At 59.1% G+C, this 17,059-nt stretch overlaps 1 protein-coding gene across 2 annotated transcripts; it reads left to right on the top strand.

Moving 5' to 3' along the window:
• Positions 1 to 2,745: 2,745 nt before the first annotated feature.
• RPRD2 (regulation of nuclear pre-mRNA domain containing 2) lies at positions 2,746 to 17,051 on the top strand. 2 transcript variants are annotated; one of them, XM_087704983.1, is made up of 11 exons: positions 2,746 to 3,096; positions 8,263 to 8,392; positions 9,841 to 9,941; positions 10,359 to 10,436; positions 10,933 to 10,985; positions 11,248 to 11,374; positions 11,792 to 11,967; positions 12,320 to 12,605; positions 12,813 to 13,112; positions 13,428 to 13,631; positions 13,844 to 17,051. In XM_087704983.1, the coding sequence occupies exons 1-11, from the start codon at positions 2,784 to 2,786 to the stop codon at positions 16,564 to 16,566; spliced, it is 4,491 nt and encodes a 1,496-aa protein (XP_087561109.1). In that variant the 5' UTR covers positions 2,746 to 2,783; the 3' UTR covers positions 16,567 to 17,051. The 2 variants fall into 2 exon arrangements, with proteins under 2 accessions (XP_087561109.1, XP_087561110.1); XM_087704984.1 differs by lacking the exon at positions 13,428 to 13,631.
• Positions 17,052 to 17,059: the final 8 nt, after the last annotated feature.

Here is a 17,059-nt window from a genome sequence, read left to right on the forward strand (position 1 = left end):
CTCAAAAGACCCTGGAGCAGTGTTTCCCAACCTTGGCAACTTGAAGATGCCCGGACTTCAACTCCCAGAATTCCCCAGCCAGCATTCGCTGGCTGGGGAATTCTGGGAGTTGAAGTCCGGACATCTTCAAGTTGCCAAGGTTGAGAAACACTGTCCTAGACACTGAATTGTTTATACGTGAATGCTGGCTGGGGAATTCTGGGAGTTGAAGTCCGGACATCTTCAAGTGGCCAAGTTGAGAAACCACTGCTATATACGCACTCCCCTTTTTTTGCCTTCCAGAGGCCTGGACTACAGAGCCCCTCATCCTTGGTTGGGAAACACTGCCCTGGAGGATGCGCAGACTTCTTGGAACTTCGTTTTCCTCGGATCGCGACGCAGACTTGGAGAAGAGGGACACACGCACAGAGAGAGAGACCCTTGCCCAAAGTATTTGGAGTTGAAAGCGAGGGGTGCAAAAACCCGCTGGATTTATCCACTATTGGGAGCAAATCTCCCCAATTTTTTTGAGGTGGGGGGCGCGGCGAGCAGGGGACCGAAACCCGTTTGCCAGCCGTGAAGACTCGGGACGAGTCTCGGGACGAGCAGCCTTTGGCGTCCCGGTTCAATCTTGGTTCTCCTGCTGCTAATTTGTTTTGAGCGAGATGTTTTGAGAGACGTCAAGTACATCCCCCCCCTCCTCTTCTTCTTCCTCCCCTCCCCACCTTTCCATTTGGGTGTAGAAAAACCAAGGGCGCCGCCGCCGCACTTGGAGGCCCGGATTGCTTCCACGGCCAAGGCTTCTGGGACTGCCAAGGCCACCCAAGGAAGCCCGGGGGAGGAGAGCGCCCGCGAGGCAGGAGCTGTCCAGCGGCACGAGGGCTGCGTGACTTTCCTTGCTTGGGAAGAACGCGCAAAAGAGGACAAGCGCGCCAGTTGCGCTGCTGGGACCCCGGGGATCGGATTGCAGGACCCGGGGGACCGAATGCAGCCGCCACCAGCCGTGCGGCTTCGGAAGAGGGGAAAGAAAGGCGGAGAGCCTCCGGCGTCTTCGCTTTCTGGGAGACCGAAGGAAAAAGCCTTTTACTTTTGCATTTGATTTAAGTTCTCCGGCGTCCAAGTCGCATCTTGCAGCCATGAGCGGCGTTGCCTTCTCTTCGGGGGGGTCGAATGGCCTCTGCGAAGGCGGCTTCTGGACCGGCCACGAGGAGACCCCCCACCCCCACCCCGTCCTCTTGGCTCCGAGCCTGCGGAACTCGCGGCCACGGCTGCTTCCCCCGGGGCGTTTTCCTGATGGAGAGGCTGGGATTCGGCCGTCAGTCCCTGGTGGCCGCAGCAGTAGGCGAAGAGGCGGCGGCGGACGTTTCGGAGTGCGGAAAGTGGCAGGGAGACCGGGTGATTCAAGGCGTTAAACTTCGGCTGCAGGCTCTATCTATCTGTCTGTCTGTCTGTCTGTCTGTCTGTCTGTCTGTCTGTCTGTCTGTCTGTCTGTCTGTCTGTCTGTCTGTCTGTCTGTCTGTCTGTCTGTCTGTCTGTCTGTCTGTCTGTCTGTCTGTCTGTCTGTCTGTCTGTCTGTCTGTCTGTCTGTCTGTCTGTCTGTCTGTCTGTCTGTCTGTCTGTCTGTCTGTCTGTCTGTCTGTCTGTCTGTCTGTCTGTCTGTCTGTCTGTCTGTCTGTCTGTCTGTCTGTCTGTCTGTCTGTCTGTCTGTCTGTCTGTCTGTCTGTCTGTCTGTCTGTCTGTCTGTCTGTCTGTCTGTCTGTCTGTCTGTCTGTCTGTCTGTCTGTCTGTCTGTCTGTCTGTCTGTCTGTCTGTCTGTCTGTCTGTCTGTCTGTCTGTCTGTCTGTCTGTCTGTCTGTCTGTCTGTCTGTCTGTCTGTCTGTCTGTCTGTCTGTCTGTCTGTCTGTCTGTCTGTCTGTCTGTCTGTCTGTCTGTCTGTCTGTCTGTCTGTCTGTCTGTCTGTCTGTCTGTCTGTCTGTCTGTCTGTCTGTCTGTCTGTCTGTCTGTCTGTCTGTCTGTCTGTCTGTCTGTCTGTCTGTCTGTCTGTCTGTCTGTCTGTCTGTCTGTCTGTCTGTCTGTCTGTCTGTCTGTCTGTCTGTCTGTCTGTCTGTCTGTCTGTCTGTCTGTCTGTCTGTCTGTCTGTCTGTCTGTCTGTCTGTCTGTCTGTCTGTCTGTCTGTCTGTCTGTCTGTCTGTCTGTCTGTCTGTCTGTCTGTCTGTCTGTCTGTCTGTCTGTCTGTCTGTCTGTCTGTCTGTCTGTCTGTCTGTCTGTCTGTCTGTCTGTCTGTCTGTCTGTCTGTCTGTCTGTCGTCCGCCCGTCTCTATCTATCTACCTACCTACCTACCTACCTACCTACCTACCTACCTACCTACCTACCTACCTACCTACCTACCTACATACATACATACATACTATATATTATATAGCCTTTGTTGTCATTGTACAAAATAAACACAACGAAATTGGCTATTATTTATTATTATAAACTTATTGTTGACGCTTTGCCGATTCAACGGATTCTTCCTTTAGGAACTCCGCTCCGGTGCAAAAAAACCAAAACCACCGTGGCTTTCCGGGTGGTCTCCCATCCAGCCGCCTCCCTCCTCCTCCTCCTCCTCTATGCACCCCCCCCTCCCCTCCTGTCCCGCACGGAGAGGAAAACCGGCTCCGCGCCTGCGCTTGCGCCTGCGCGTGGGGAGGCGAGAGCGCGCGCGCTCGGGGAGGAGGAGGAGGAGGCGGGGCGCGCGCGCGTGCGCAGTGGCGCCCGCCCTGAGCGGCGTTGCTGGTGCGACCGAAGGGGAGGGAAGATGGCGGCCGGCGGCAAGGCCTCCTCCGCCTCCTCCTCCGCCTCCTCCTCCTCTTCCTCGGCCTCTTCCTCCTCCTCGGCCGCGGCCCCGTCGTCGTCGTCCGGCACGGCGGCCTTCTCGGCCTCCTCCTCTCCGCCGCCGCCTTCCTCCTCCTCCTCCTCCTCCTCGTCGGGGCTGGAGGCGTCCCTGGACAGGAAGCTGCAGGCGCTGAGCAACACCATGGAGTCCATCCAGGGCCTCTCCTCCTGGTGCCTGGAGAACAAGCGCCACCACGCAGCCATCGCCCGCCGATGGATCCACTGGATGCGCCGCTGTGAGTGCTGGGAAAGGGAGGGGAGGGGAGGGGGGGTCCGCTGTCACGCCGGAGGTTCTCCCCGCGGTCCGCCCCTCCGCCGTTGGGGAGGGGTGGGGGGTCCGAAGAAGATGGGAGGGGGGGGAGAGAGAGGCCCCCCTGCTTTGCTTTGCCTGGATCTGGTGGGACGATGGAGAGGGGTGTCTGCCTTGCAAGCATTGAGCCAGGCTGATGCCCCCCCAACCCCACCCCGCCATTGGAGACCCCCCCCCCGGTCGGAGCTGGACCAGAGCTTGACCATTGAGCCTTCCTGGACGCAGGTCTCCCTTGCAAGGACAAGTGGATCAGAGGTCTCCAAACGTTCCCCACTTTGAGACTGGGGGACTTCAACTCCCAGAATCCCCCAGCCAGCTTTGCTGGCTGGGGGATTCTGGGAGTTGAAGTCCACCCAGTCTCAAAGTGGGGCAGGTTTGAGTGGGGGCCCCTGCTCTTCCCTTCTTCTTCTGCCACGTTTCCCACCCTATGCTAAACCATCACTTGCCATTGTCCCTGTTTCTGGGTCTGGCTGGCTGGGCACCCGCATGGCAGAAGACGGGCAGGTGGAGAGGAATCTCCCCTCCCCACCCTTCAGGGTGGTGCCAAGGTGCCACCTGGACTCACAGGGGCACTCAGAAAAACCTTTTGAGATGTTTGCAGACGGTTTCTTGTTTCTCCTCTTCTGTGGCTGATTCTTCCGAAGGGAAAATATTGAGGAGGAGGTCTGGAAAATAAAATAAACAGGGCTTATTTTGCTGAAAAGGGCAATTGAGGGCACTTTTGCTGGTGGCAAACGCTTCCCCTCCTCGCTTGCCACTTTGCGGGAAATGTTTAGCTGGTTTCTGGACTCGTCGGGCGCATTCCTGGTCTTTTAAAAACCCTCTTGTCCCGCGAGAGGTTGGTTATTTTTTGTTTTAAAGTGGTTTTTTTGTAAAGATTGCAAATGTTGCTGTGGGCCAAAGGTCTAAAGTCTGCCTGTCCAGGGCTGTTCCTGAATGGTCCTTTCCAACCTGCTACCCTTCCTCCTACTTTGGGGGGGGGGGGATGTGCGACTCCCCAGATGCCAAAAGCACATCTGGAGGGCGGCAGGTGGGAAAGGCAAGCCGGGATGGACAACATCTGTGTTTCAGTCTTTGGAGAGAGAACGGAAAAGACGTGTTTGATGGAGGGAGCGTTAAAAATATGCTAATCTTGGTTGTGAATGGAATAGCATTGCTGGTGTCAACAGTTCTTGCCCATTGCCTGGATTAGCTTCTGAATGGGTGCCTGGCCTCATGGTTCCCCCTCCTCCCCTCCTCCCCACACTTGATTCCTCTCGGGAAGCGGAGAGTGGATTTCCCAAGTAAAAAGAGATGCTTTCTCTACTCAAGTTTTCTGAACTGTCTTGTGAGTCCAAAAGTTGGCTTTGCACCTCTGCGCTTTCTCTGGATTTCTGAATGTTGGGAATGGCTCCCAGGCTTTCCCAAGAAGTTGTGGGATCTGGTGACCGGCATGAAATTGTGTCTGCGAATTGGATATCGGCTTGAAATATCAGTTAAAATCTTGAAGGGCTGCGAAATGTTTGCCTCAGCCGCATCATCCCTCAGGGAACATCCCCATCTGCAGCACAATTAGTAATCTCATTAATTTCACTCGGATTTCCACCCAAGGCTTAGAATCGAGGTTATGAAAATGTGCGTGTCTCCGTTTTTCTGAAAATGGCAAATTTATTACCACGGGCTACAGGTCTCCATTTGACATTCGTGTCGCTGACCGCCACCAGGGCAAAGCTGGTTTAAAAACTTGGTGGCGCAGTTGGAAAAAAAACCCACATTAATGGTCTTAAGACACGCGGGTGGGAGTGGCATAGAGGCTGCCCGTAGAAACAGATAATTCGCCATTTCGACAATCGAATGGGACAGCCGCTGTGCTTCAATTTAAGGCGGTTCTTGGGTTAAAACTCTCACAGAGTTACATTTTTTATGGAGTTAAAAGAACAGAGCTTAAAACTTTCCATAAGGTGGAAAAAGGAATATTGGCCAGTATCTGGCAGTTTAGGATTGGTGGGAAAGGCGCCTCTGGCCTGGTTTCCCATGGCTGCAGAACGGGGATGTTTCAAGAATGCCTCTCCCCTATACCGGCTGTGGGGCACCCTAAAGTTTTGTCTCCACCTAAACCAGCTCCCGAAAAGGGTTTCCTTTCTCAAGAGCAGAGCTGGCTAGAACAATGCTTCTCAACCTTGTCAACTTGAAGACGTCCGGACTTCAACTCCCAGAATTCCCCAGCCAGCATTCGCTGGCTGGGGATTTCTGGGAGTTGAAGTCCAGACATCTTCAAGTTGACAAGGTTGAGAAACACTGGGCTAGAAACACAGGCCTGGCTGGGGGTGGGAAATGGGGGTCAGCCCAGGCTGAGGCTGGGTTGCTGACTCCTGGAGGGCAGAGAGATGCTGTGGTTGTGTGGTGCGGTGGCACCTCTGTGATATTGGCTGGCTGGGGGATTCTGGGAGTTGAAGTCCAGGCGTCTTGAAGCTGCCAAGGTGGCGGTACGGCTGCCTTGCAGTATGGCAGTTTTTCGGGATGGCCATGCGAGATGGAGAGAGCGGGTGAGGTCGGAGCAGTCTGGTGCCGCAGATGCTTGGAGCTGATTTGCTTGGGGACGAACGAGGGTCAGAACACCAGGGGGTGGGTGGGTGGCTGGAAAGGGTCTCCAGAGGGGAGTCTCTGCAGCTTGAACCTTCCGAGGTTTGTGGGGGAGGGGGATGTCTTGCACCAAGACCCTCTTGCACAGCTTTGTCCTTGCACGCTTACCTAGGAATTCCTAAGGCAATCTGCAAATTGCACTTTGAAACGGCAGGAGAATGGCTGTGGATATCCCCCCCCCCCCCAAAGGCCCCGTCAGAGATTTGTTGTTTGATCCATGGGTTGTGGGTCATTGTTTATTTAAAGGTTTTCTTCCTCCCAAAAAACGAACCTTGAGTAGTTTGCAAAAGTCTGATCAGGTGGTTCCTGCCCCCTCAAAGACACCACGGAAATGGTTGGGGTCTTTTTCTGTTTTAAATAAGTGGTTGGTTTCACCCCAACTCCAAGGCAAACCCTCTGGGGCCATTGACCACCCATCCCTTGGCTCCCCTCCTGCGTAGACACAACTCCCACGTGTTGCAGGGACCCCCAGTTGGGAATCCTGACAGCTGAATGAGCAAATCTGAACCAGGATCAGGCAGAGGGGTGGAAGTGGTTCCCCTCTGCCTGGAGGGCATCACTTGGGGACTCAGCCGTGCCAGGAGTTTTCGTTTTCCTTGAGGGGCCACAGAGCATTTGCCGTTGGTCGCTCTTTGAGGCGGTGGTGGTGGTGGGGGGGAGGACCCTTCTTAAAACGTCTGGCAATAGAAACCACCTGAGCGGGAGAGCCTGTCCAGCTGCCTTTGAGCCCAACAGGGATTGGAATAATCTGCCCTGTGGCGATCCGGGAAGGAAGGTGGGCTGGCAGGGCAGCAGCCCAGGGCCAGGGGGGCATTTCAGCAGTCTGCTCGCTCCTGGCTTTGCCAGGGACTTTGGCACGAAGGATGCCTTCCCTGCCCCTGGTGAGGGGACGGCTGAGGAAGGAGGGGTACAATCCAGAGAGGGTCAGCTCTGGGAGGGAAAACTGAGCCGAGGTGGCGCAGTGGTTAGGGTGCAGCACTGCAGGCCACTTCAGCTGACTGTTATCTGCAGTTCAGCGGTTCAAATCTCACCGGCTCAGGGTTGACTCAGCCTTCCATCCTTCTGAGGTGGGTGAAATGAGGACCCAGACTGTGGGGGGCGATATGCTGACTCTGTAAATGGCTTAGAGAGGGCTGAAAGCCCTATGAAGCAGTAGATAAGTCTAATAAATAAATAAATAAAGCTGTGGCAGTGGGGGGCCGGAGCCCCTCTCCTTTCCTGGCCCAGGGAGACGGCTGACGGGGGGGGGGGCAGAGCTTGTGCAAATGTTCAGCAGCCCCTCCCGAGTCCTAAGGGGAGACAGCGCTTGGCTGGGTCCCTCCAAAGGGCCTGAGCCTCCCTAGCTGGCAATCCAGATTTGGGGAAAGCAGGGCCCTGTGCCCACAGGGGTAAGGCAGTCAGGCAGCTCATCCTTTCTCTTGGGAAGGAAAAGCTTCAGGAAGAACGGGTGTTGGAGGGGGGCTGCGGCCACACCAAGGTCATCTCGAAGCTGTGAGACGCATCCAGGCTCCCTTCCCTTGGGATTGGGGGGGGGCATGTCCCCCCCAATCCCTGGCGCCCCTGGAGCAGATGAAGAGGGCAGGGGGAGCTTTTGGGGTGCTGCCTTCCACTGTTTTGAAAGCTGCCTTGGACTCCTGCAAGCGGAACTGCGCCTCTGCTTTGCTTTCGAATGCCTGACGCTGGGGGCCAGATAAGCCCACCGGGGGCTCCCTCAGCTGCTCTCAGGTTTTGCTAGGCTGCTCCTGCTTCCGGCTGGGGACAATGGGTGTGGTTATCCCACCACTCTGGCAGCCGGAAGAGAGCTAGCAGGTGGGCCTCTAGTGGGAGAGGCTGCTGGCCTAAGAGACCTGGGCCAACGTGTCAACCAGCCTCTGTCGTTGGCCCCAGCAACTGTGTTCTTGCTGGTCGGAGGACGGGACGGATTGTGGCGTAAGGCTGGACCGACAATGGCAAAGGAATCTCAGGGTCAGCCAGCAAATGGCAGCCACTCAGGCTGGGGGGGGGGGTGGCAGGGAAGGGAAAGAGGGGGGGGCCTCTTTCTGGGGTGGGGTCGGGGGTGATCCAAAGGTTCGCCATCGCTCCTGGCGGGTGAAATGCCCAGCCCCAAGGCAGGCAGAGGGCCTTGGGGTGCCAGGGGTGGCATTCCCTGACGCCCCCTGAGCTCAACAGAGCACCCCAAGCAAATAAAAGCCACCCTCAACCCCCCTCCCCCAAATCTGCAGGCGGTGTGTGTGTGTGTCTTTTGAAGGAGAAACAGGAGCCCTGCAGATTTAAGGGGGGGCAGTTTTAAAAGTTAGGACACCCCCCCCCCCTGCAGATTTGCAGCTGGGAAGGGCGGCCGCAGGGGGAATAAGCAGGTAAAGGGCAGGGCTGAAGAGGGGGATTAAAGGCGATCCGTCCGAGGTCAGCTGGCCCGGTTGAATGACCCCCCCCCTCTGCCTCCCCCCCCCTGCTTCTCTTCTGCTCCCAGCCGCCTTCGCTCACCGACTGAACCTCTTCTACCTGGCCAACGACGTCATCCAGAACTGCAAGAGGAAAAACGCCATCATCTTTCGCGACACGTTTGCCGAAGTGCTGCCTGAAGCCGCTGCTCTGGTGAAGTAAGTGGGGGCTCTTTGGCGGCCCTTTCCCTGCCCCTCCCGTGGCCCCTCCGGCTGCACTGGCCACAAGGGCCGTGAGAGGGCCGAAAGGGGCTGGACAGACGGCTGCTCGGTCAAGGAAGCGGTTGTGGTTCTGAGAGAGCTCCAGAGCTTTGCCTCGACCGAAGTTTCTTTGGCAACAGAGCAGGAGGTGCTTGTTTCTTTGGGGGTTTTATTGCCAGTGGCTGCAATTCTCTCTGGCCACTCTGTGCCCCTGGGATCCCCCCCAAACTCACCTGCGGAGGTGAGGCGGGAGAGGGAGCCTGGGAGCTTTCCGGCTAAGTTTAAAACTTGTATCGGAAGCAGCTCAGCAGCTCTTAACTTGGGAAGAGGAGGAGGAAGAGCAGGAGGCAATCCCCCTTTTCCTGGTCGGTGGGACTCAGGTGGGCAGGGGGTCGGCCCCTCCCTTCTGCCCCACTGCCTGGAGACTCTGCTCAGCGGAGGCTCCTGGGTGGGTGGGGAGAAGGTCCTGGGTTTGCTGCCTGGGGCTGCTTCTCCGCTTAGCGAAGGTTCCCAAGAAAAGAGCCTCGTGTTCCTAAACTTTTGCATTTCCTCTTTTCCTTGGTGGCTTTGGGCCTTTCTCCTCATCGGTGGGGCTGCAGTGATTGGGGGGGGGGCAATTGGAGCTCCCTGGAAGTCCGGCTGTCTTTGGATCCTGCTGCCCCTCTCTACCTTCTGCCTCTTTGGAGAGTTATGCGTGTCTGGAAGGTTCTTAGGGCAATATTTGTAGTTTTAACCCAGCCGTTATTTCTTACGGTGCTTTGACTGACTCCAAAGACCTCCAGGGTTTTTTCTCTTTTAGAGGGGGCAGCCGTGCCGACCAAAATCTGGGCCGGCCGGTTGGGTGTAAAGCCGTGTTTCTCTACCTCAGCCACTCTTAAGGGTGGACGAGGCCGCTGGTGGCTGCCCTGGGGGGGGGGGATATTTTCCTTCAGGAAGGAGCTTTCTCCCACTCCTCGCCCTCCGTGGAAGTGCTGGTGGGGGGATTGCTGGAGGAACAAGCTTTCTTCGATGCCCCTCTGGTGCCCTTCGGTCATTGGGCCCTTTCTCTTCGGTGGCAAAGTTCTCTCTCTCTTCGCTTGGAAAAACCTCGGTTTTCCTGTGCTTTCCAGAGGCCTCCAAAATCTCTCCAGTCAGGCTGTGGAATCCCAATATTTGGGGGAAGGGGGTGTTTCGGTAGCCCTTTCCTTGTTTGTTCTCCTTGCTCTGAGATGCAGAGAAAGTGGCCGGCAGATGAGAGCCTTTCCTCCTCCTTTATGTCACTGGTCAAATCCGCCCCTGTCGTCATCGGAACCCCTGCCGGAATCTGACTTTTGAGTGGATTTCGGTCCTCGGGTGGAAAATGGCTCTTCCCAAAAACACGCAGCTGCCTCTTTGGTCCCAACCGGCCTCCTCTCTGTTGTTTCCAGAGATCCCTCCGTCTCCAAGTCCATAGAGAGGATATTTAAAATATGGGAAGACAGAAATGTGTATCCGGAAGAAACCATCGTCGTTCTCAAAGAAGCTTTAAGTAAGTTCCCCCTGCGTTTCCCTTCCCCTCCTGGCCCCCTCTTGTGCTTCTCTCCGGGGGTTCCACGAGCCACACAGACTCAGTCGGGGACGTTGAGGCAACCGGACGGGCAGCTCCGAATCCTTGGCTGAAACTCTGCTTTGTCCCCTAAAATGTGTCCCCCCTCGAGTAGCTGGCCGGCCTGAAGTAGTTGAAAAGGTTGCATTAGCCCTTTCTCAGTTTGTCCTGTGGAGGGAAGGCGCTGGGGATGGCCTCCAGTTCAGTGTTTCCTTCGTACTCAATCTATATTCGTTTGGGGAGCAGCTCATGGGAGTCAAAGCAGAGGGGCCCTTCTGGTCCTTCACAGTAGCCCCCACCCCCATCTCAGTTCACTCCGAGGCCCCCCCGGAGTACAGCACACACAACCGTGTTTTCCAGGCTCCACTTTCAAATCCCAGAAGCAGCAGAAAGAAACTCCGAGCAAACAGCCAACGAAGTCTTGGAAGAAATCTCAAAGTAAGGAACTCTTGGGTCTCAACGGGGCAGCCAGAGGCCGCTTTGCAGAGGGGGCCCCCGTCCCCCTTTTGGGAGAACCACCCACTCACACGGCAGTGATGTTTCCTGCCCAGCCTTGGCAGGCTAAGAGAAGGGGAAGGCCTCTCTGTCCCTCGCCCCAAACAGCAGTCAGGATGATGGGCTGCCCAGGAAGCCGCTTAGCGCCGGTCAGAAGCTCAGGTTCCCCCGAAGGAGCCATGAGTCCCCCCAACCTCCACTCTGAAGCCCCTAACCCACCTTCCCAAAAGGGCCGCTGGGGGCCTGTAACTCCTGGCCCCAGCCCAGTGCCTGCATCAGCCCTGCAGGCAGAACGACCCCTTAGCTTCCCTGGGGGAGATCAGGGTCACATCCCAGGATGAAGAAGAGGAGTGGGTCGAGGCGGAAGTGCTGGGGACCCTTGGGTTGGGTTCCTTTTCTAAATGAGATGCTTCTCCCTCCCTCCTTCCCTCCCTTCCAGCCTCCACCAATCCGAAGGCAGCACTGAAATCCAAGATTGTGGCAGAGTTTCGGGTAAGTCCAGGGACGGAAGAGATTGTCTCCGTTCAGCTTGAGGGTCACTCGAGGTGGGAGGCTGGGAGGCCCTTGGATTGCGGGCAGAGGAGGGAAGCTCCAGCCGAGCCTCTTCCGAGGCAGACCGAAGCCCAGGAAAACCTCCCCTGTTGCTGGCAATCAAGCCAGGGGGTCAGAACAATGGCTCTTCCCTCTTACCTGGGCTTGGTGGGACGGGCTGGCCAGGCTGGGGCTCAACCGGGTCTCCGTTCCCCTCGCGCAGCCGCAGTCGCTGGTGGATGAGCTCCTGTCCCACAAGCTCTCGGAAGACCAGATCGAGCTGAAGGAGAAGCAGCTGTCCACCATGCGGGTGGACGTGTGCAGCACCGAGACCCTCAAATGCTTAAAAGGTAAAGGCGGGACGGACTCTCCAGCGTCATCTGGCGCCCTCAAGGAGCAGCTCAGTGGTGGGTTGCAGGCGGTGCACCCCGGCACGGAGCCTGTCCGGAGCACCGGATACCGTTCTGATACGGTGCTCCGGAGGGCCCGCTCGCCCGAGCTCCTTACCGGTCTTTTAAGTCTTTGGCGCTTCCGCACACGCGCATGGCGCGTACAGTGACTGTGTGACGCTCCGCTGAGCAGCTGGAGTGTCGCGGGGCTCACGGAGGCGCTAAGACATACGCGGAACCCACCACTAGAGCAGCTTCTCCAGACGCCTGGACTTCCTTCCCTTCCCTGGGGCTTAATTCCACTGTTGGGGCTGCCCTGTTTCCCTGGCTTCACTTTCGCCCCAAACACTCCTCCTTTCTCCTTCCTCGGCCTTTCAGACAAAACCGGAGGGAAGAAATTCTCCAAGGAGTTCGAGGAGGCCAGTGCCAAGCTGGAGGAGTTTGTCAACAGCCTCGACAAGCAGGTGAAGGACGGCCCTTCGCTGACGGAAGTGCTGGAGAACGCCGGCATCTTCTACGAAGCCCAGTACAAGGAGGTCAAGGTGGTGGCCAACGTGAGTCTGCAGAAACACAAACAAACAAACACCACACACACAGAAACACACACACACACACACACACGGGCCAAGATGCTTCTCGCGGGGGAAGGCCCATCAGGCTTCCTGCTCTTCTGTCAGGCTGGCAAGGAAAGCCGAGCGAAGGGCCAGTCTTCCTGCAGAGGCCATGTTGTGCTGTGCCTGCTTTGGATGGCCTTCCGAGGGGCACCAGAGACAGAGCCTCCCTCCCTCCCTGTTGCCAGCTCAGGTGGTTTTCTCCCCTGCGAGGAGGCCCTTCTCCCTTTGCCCGGCTGTGCCCAGGAGGAGGCGCTTCTGCTTCTGACTCTCCTCTGCTTCCCCCCCCCCTCAGGCGTACAAGACCTTCGCCAACCGAGTGAACAACCTCAAGAAGAAGCTGGACCAGCTCAAGGCCACCCTTCCTGACCCAGAGGAGTCTCCCGTCCCCTCGCCCAGCATGGACGCCCCCTCCCCCACGGGCTCTGAGTCCCCGTTCCCAGGGATGGGGGAAGAAGAGGCCGCCCCCTCGCCCAAGGTGCCCGCGGCCGAATCCCCCTCGCCAGAGCTGGCCACAGACAACCGCGACGTGGAGGACATGGAGCTCTCCGACGCGGAGGAGGAGGCCCCCAAAATTATCGGTAGGGTCACTGGAGGGGAGCAACTGGGTGGGAAACGGGGCTGCTGCCCCTGAGTGCCCAATGGCCGGTGGAAGGGGACAGGCACCAGGAGTGGCCCACGCTCTAAACCGGCTCAAAGCCCCACTGCTTGGGCATGGGGGGGCGTGGGGGGAGGTTGGTTTGCAGGCTGCCCAGCAAGGCTTCAATCACCTGCCACTTTTGCCTTAGTGGAAGAGAGGAAAGAGAAGCCGGCGGCTTCCACCCCGGCCCCCGCCAAGATGCCCGAGAGCACCTCCAAGGCTTCCCCGCTGTCGGCGGCCAGCCCGGCAGCCACCGCGTCCTCTGGAGCGCCCCCGGCGGCTGCCCCCGTGATGGCGCCCACTCCTGTCCCGCCTCCGGCCCCCAAGCCGGCGATCCAAACCCCGCTTCCTCCGTCGCCTGCGCTTCCTCTGCCAAACCTGGCCAACGTGGACCTGGCCAAGATCAGCTCCATCCTCAGCAGCCTGACGTCCGTCATGAAGAACACAGGTGAGGGAGAGAGGGAGGCCAGGGGTCCCCAGGTGGGGGGCTGGAGGGAGAGAAGGGGCTTCCTTCTCTCAGCCAGGTTGGCTTTCCAGGGAACTTGCAGGTGGATTTGTTTTGCCGGGAAAGGAGGCTCACCTGTGAAGAGGTGAAAGGGCAGAGGGGTCTGGGAGGGGAGGGAAGAGCCGTGAAGACCCTCTCGGTCTGCGGTCAGATTCGCTACCTTGCTGGTCTTTGTGGGGGTCCTCGGACGCTGGGCAGAAACCCTTCAGCTGAGAGCGGCTCCAGAAGGCTCACCTCTGCCCCCATCTCTCCCTCCAGCGGTCAGTCCTGCCTCCAGGCCTTCCCCCAGCACCCCGACCAGCCCCTCCTCCCTCATGGGCGGCTTGAAGACTCCCGGGACGGGGCCTCTGGGGGCCTCGCCCAACCCCTTGGCCAGCATCCTCTCCAAAGTGGAGATCACCCCAGAGAGCATCCTCTCCGCCCTCTCCAAGAGCCAGGCCCAGGCCGCCCCGGGGTTGCAAGGTAAGCCGTGGGGGCCGCCCCACAAGAGCCGACTCCCCCCGCTGCCCCGGGTTGTAACTCCCCACTTCTGCTCTCTCTGGGCCTGATAAAAGGGGCCACACGGGGCAACCCCCTCCCCCCCCTGCTCACATGAACCAGGGGCTTGTTTTATGTCGGTGATACAGTCGTAAATTGAAGACTGCCTGATTAACAAGCTTCTCTTCCGCCCCCAGGTTTGTCCTCGTTTCTTCAGAGCGTTGCTGGGAATTCGGGGCAGCCCAACGAGACGGGCCCCCAGAGCACCTCTCCGGCCCCCACAAACACCCCGACGGCTCCCGGGAAGGGAAGGAGCGTCTTGTCCACCACGCAGCCCTTCATGCCGCAAAGCCTCGGCTATTCCCCGAATTCCTCCTCTTCGGCCGAGGTTTCTTCCACCTCGGTCAACAAGATGTCCTCCGGACACGGCCCGGGGCTCTCCGGCTTCAAGCCCCCCGTCAATTCCCTGGACTTCCCCAGCTCCCAGGCGCCCAGCCTGTCCCTCCGGCCGGCGGAGCCCCCGACCCCTCAGTCTTCGGAGATCTCGGAGACCAAGATGGAGCCGGAGCCCACTTCGCCCAGCCTGGAGATGAAGATCCATAACTTCCTGAAGGGGAATCCGGGCTTCAGCGGCCTGAATCTGAACATCCCCATCCTGAGCAGCCTGGGCTCCTCCAGCCTGCCTCCCGAGAGCCAGTCCTCCTCCTCGCCGGACTTCAACCGAGGGCCCACCAGCACTTCCATGGACAGCATAGACGGGACTCCGGTGCGGGACGAACGGAGCGGGACGCCCACGCAGGACGAGATGATGGACAAGCCGTCCTCCAGCAACGTGGACACCATGTCCTTGCTCTCCAAGATCATCAGCCCCGGCTCCTCCACCCCGAGCAGCACCCGCTCGCCCCTCCAGAGCCGGGACGACGGCTACCCGCAGGAGCTGCCCAATTCCGCCTACAGGCCTTTCGGTCTGAGCCGGGATTCCCCCGCCGGGATGTACAAGCCGTCCCCGGACGGGATCGAGCTGCCGTCCTCGCTGATGGACTCCCCCCAGGAGAAGTTCTACCCCGACACCTCCTTCCAGGAGGACGAAGACTACCGCGACTTCGATTACTCCGGCCCCCCGCCTTCCGCCCTGATGAACCTGGAGAAGCAGCCGGCCAAGTCGATCCTAAAAGCGGGTAAGCTCTCCGACCCCTCGGAATACCCAGCGGTCATGTCCAGCTACCGGCCGAGGCCCTCGGGGTTTGGCCTGAAAGGGCCTTTTCCCCAGGCCGGCCGATCTCTCCACGACCAGAACGACAGCTGCGATCCTCTGCCCTCCACGGGAATCTATGGGAGCTACGCCCTGCGGGGAAACGACTCCGGCTCGGACGCCTCCCCGACGCCCAGCAAGAACGACGTCTTCTTCCCGCCGGATTCCAACCACAGCGGCTTGCCCAAACCCACTCAGCAGCAGCAGCAGCAGCAGCACTCGGGGCTGCTCCAGAAGCAGTACCCCGACTCCCCCCACGTGGCTCCCCAGAGGTCCCTCTTCTCGCCTCAAAACGCCCTCCTGAGCCCCACCGGCCGACTCCCGACCTCCAACGCGGAGAAGTCCGTCCTCTCCGCCATCTCGGCCACCTCCACCATAGAGTTCAAGAATATGCTGAAAAATGCCTCCCGGAAGCCCTCCGAGGAGGGCAAGCACTTCGCCCAGGGGCCCAAAGGGGGCGCCAGCGACGTGCCCGTCCTTTCTCCGGGAGGGGAGCTGCTGAAGCAGGCGGAGGAGCACTTCCGGATCGAGACCAGGGTCTCCTCCTCCTGCCTCGACCTGCCCGACAGCACGGAGGAGAAGGGGGCTCCCATCGAGACGCTGGGCTACCACAACATGGCCAGCCGGGGGATGTCCGGGGAGCCCATCCAGACGGTGGAGTCCATCCGAGTGCTGGGGAAGGGCAGCCGGGGCCACGGGCGAGAGGCCCCCCGAACAGGCTGGTTTGAGATGGGCAGTGCGGGCAGCACCTTTGACCACGGCCCTTCGGGTGCGACGGAGATGCCCCCCCTGGGGTCCGGAGGCGGCGGTGGGGCCGTGTCGAGCTTCCAGAGCCAGTACAAGGACCGGCTGGGCTCCTTTCAGGAGAGCGTCAGCAACTTCCGAGCCGGGGGCTTCGCTGCCCCCTTTGACCGCCACGTCCCACCGCCTCCCCTGGAGCACGGGGCTTCCTTCCCCAGAGACCAGCTGGGGCCGCCGCCCTCGGGCCCTCCGGCCCTCCCGCCCAAGGATCTCAGCACCCTCTTCTCTAGGGACCACTCGGTGCCCCCCCCACGGATGCCGGCGGTGGATCGGCCCAGCCCCTTCCCCAAGGAGGCCTCCTCCCCGCTGACGCTGCCTCACGGGGTGCCTCCTCCCCCGCCCCCGCCCCTCGAACGCAGCGGGGTGCCGTTCCCCCCCCAGCCGCCCCCGCCCCTCCCAGGGGAACACGGCGGGGTCCCTCCGTTCTCCAGCCCTCCGCCCCCTCCCGGAGACCTCGGCCTCCCCTTCCCGGCTCCCCCCATGGCTTCCGAGCACGGGGGCCTCCACCAAGGAACGATGAAGGAGCATTTTAGCCTGCCGCCGGGAGCCCCCCGGGATCCAGGGGCCCAGCCTCCCTGCGACCACAGCGGCCAGCCCCTCGGCCGGGGCCGGGAGGGCCTGGGCATGGGGCCCCTCGCCCGAGACGCCCTGGGCTCTGGCCTCTCTGTGGGCTCCCCGGTATCCGCTCAACGGAACGGCACCAACCGAGGCGGGCTGGGGCTCAGGAACCAGCGGCCGGATTTTAGGCCCCGGGAATTCTTCCTCAACCGAGACCCCTTCAACAGCCTGAAACGGCCACGGCCCCCCTTCGCCCGGGGCCCCCCCTTCTTCGTGCCCAAGCGCCCCTTCTTCCCTCCCAGGTACTGAGCGGGCAAGGGGTGCCTGAACTCTCCAGAGCAGTGCAAACAGGCACTCCCCTCCACCCCCACCACCCCCCGCCCAGACCGAAAGGGCCCCGCGGCTGGAGGGAACTCCTCTGACGCAACTCACGCAAACATATATATATATATATAGATGCATATATATATATATATAGATATATATATATTTTGTTCTGTTCGTTTCTCGACTTTCTTTTTCTCCGTGGTTGGTGGCCTCCGTAGAGGGGGAGGGAAGCTCACATCTTTTTTTTGTTTTTCTTCCTGCAAAAGTAATTTTGAAAGTTAAATCTTAAAAAAGTGGTTGTTGACAATAAAAGCTTTCCGAAGTGACGAAATTAAATTTAAAACGGGATTTCTTTTTAAGATCGGAGCTCCAGAAGGAAAGTGGGACTTTAGCAAGCCCCCTCCCCACCCCTCTCTCTAACTCTTCGGGTAAACAGTCCACAAGAAGGAGAAGCCCCCCCCCCCGCAATTCCCCC

Source organism: Thamnophis sirtalis, unplaced genomic scaffold (assembly GCF_051295495.1).
Source record: "Thamnophis sirtalis isolate CommonGarterSnake01/CBP01778 unplaced genomic scaffold, rThaSir2_p1.2 scaffold_2, whole genome shotgun sequence".
NCBI classification, from domain to species: Eukaryota; Metazoa; Chordata; class Lepidosauria; order Squamata; family Natricidae; genus Thamnophis; species Thamnophis sirtalis.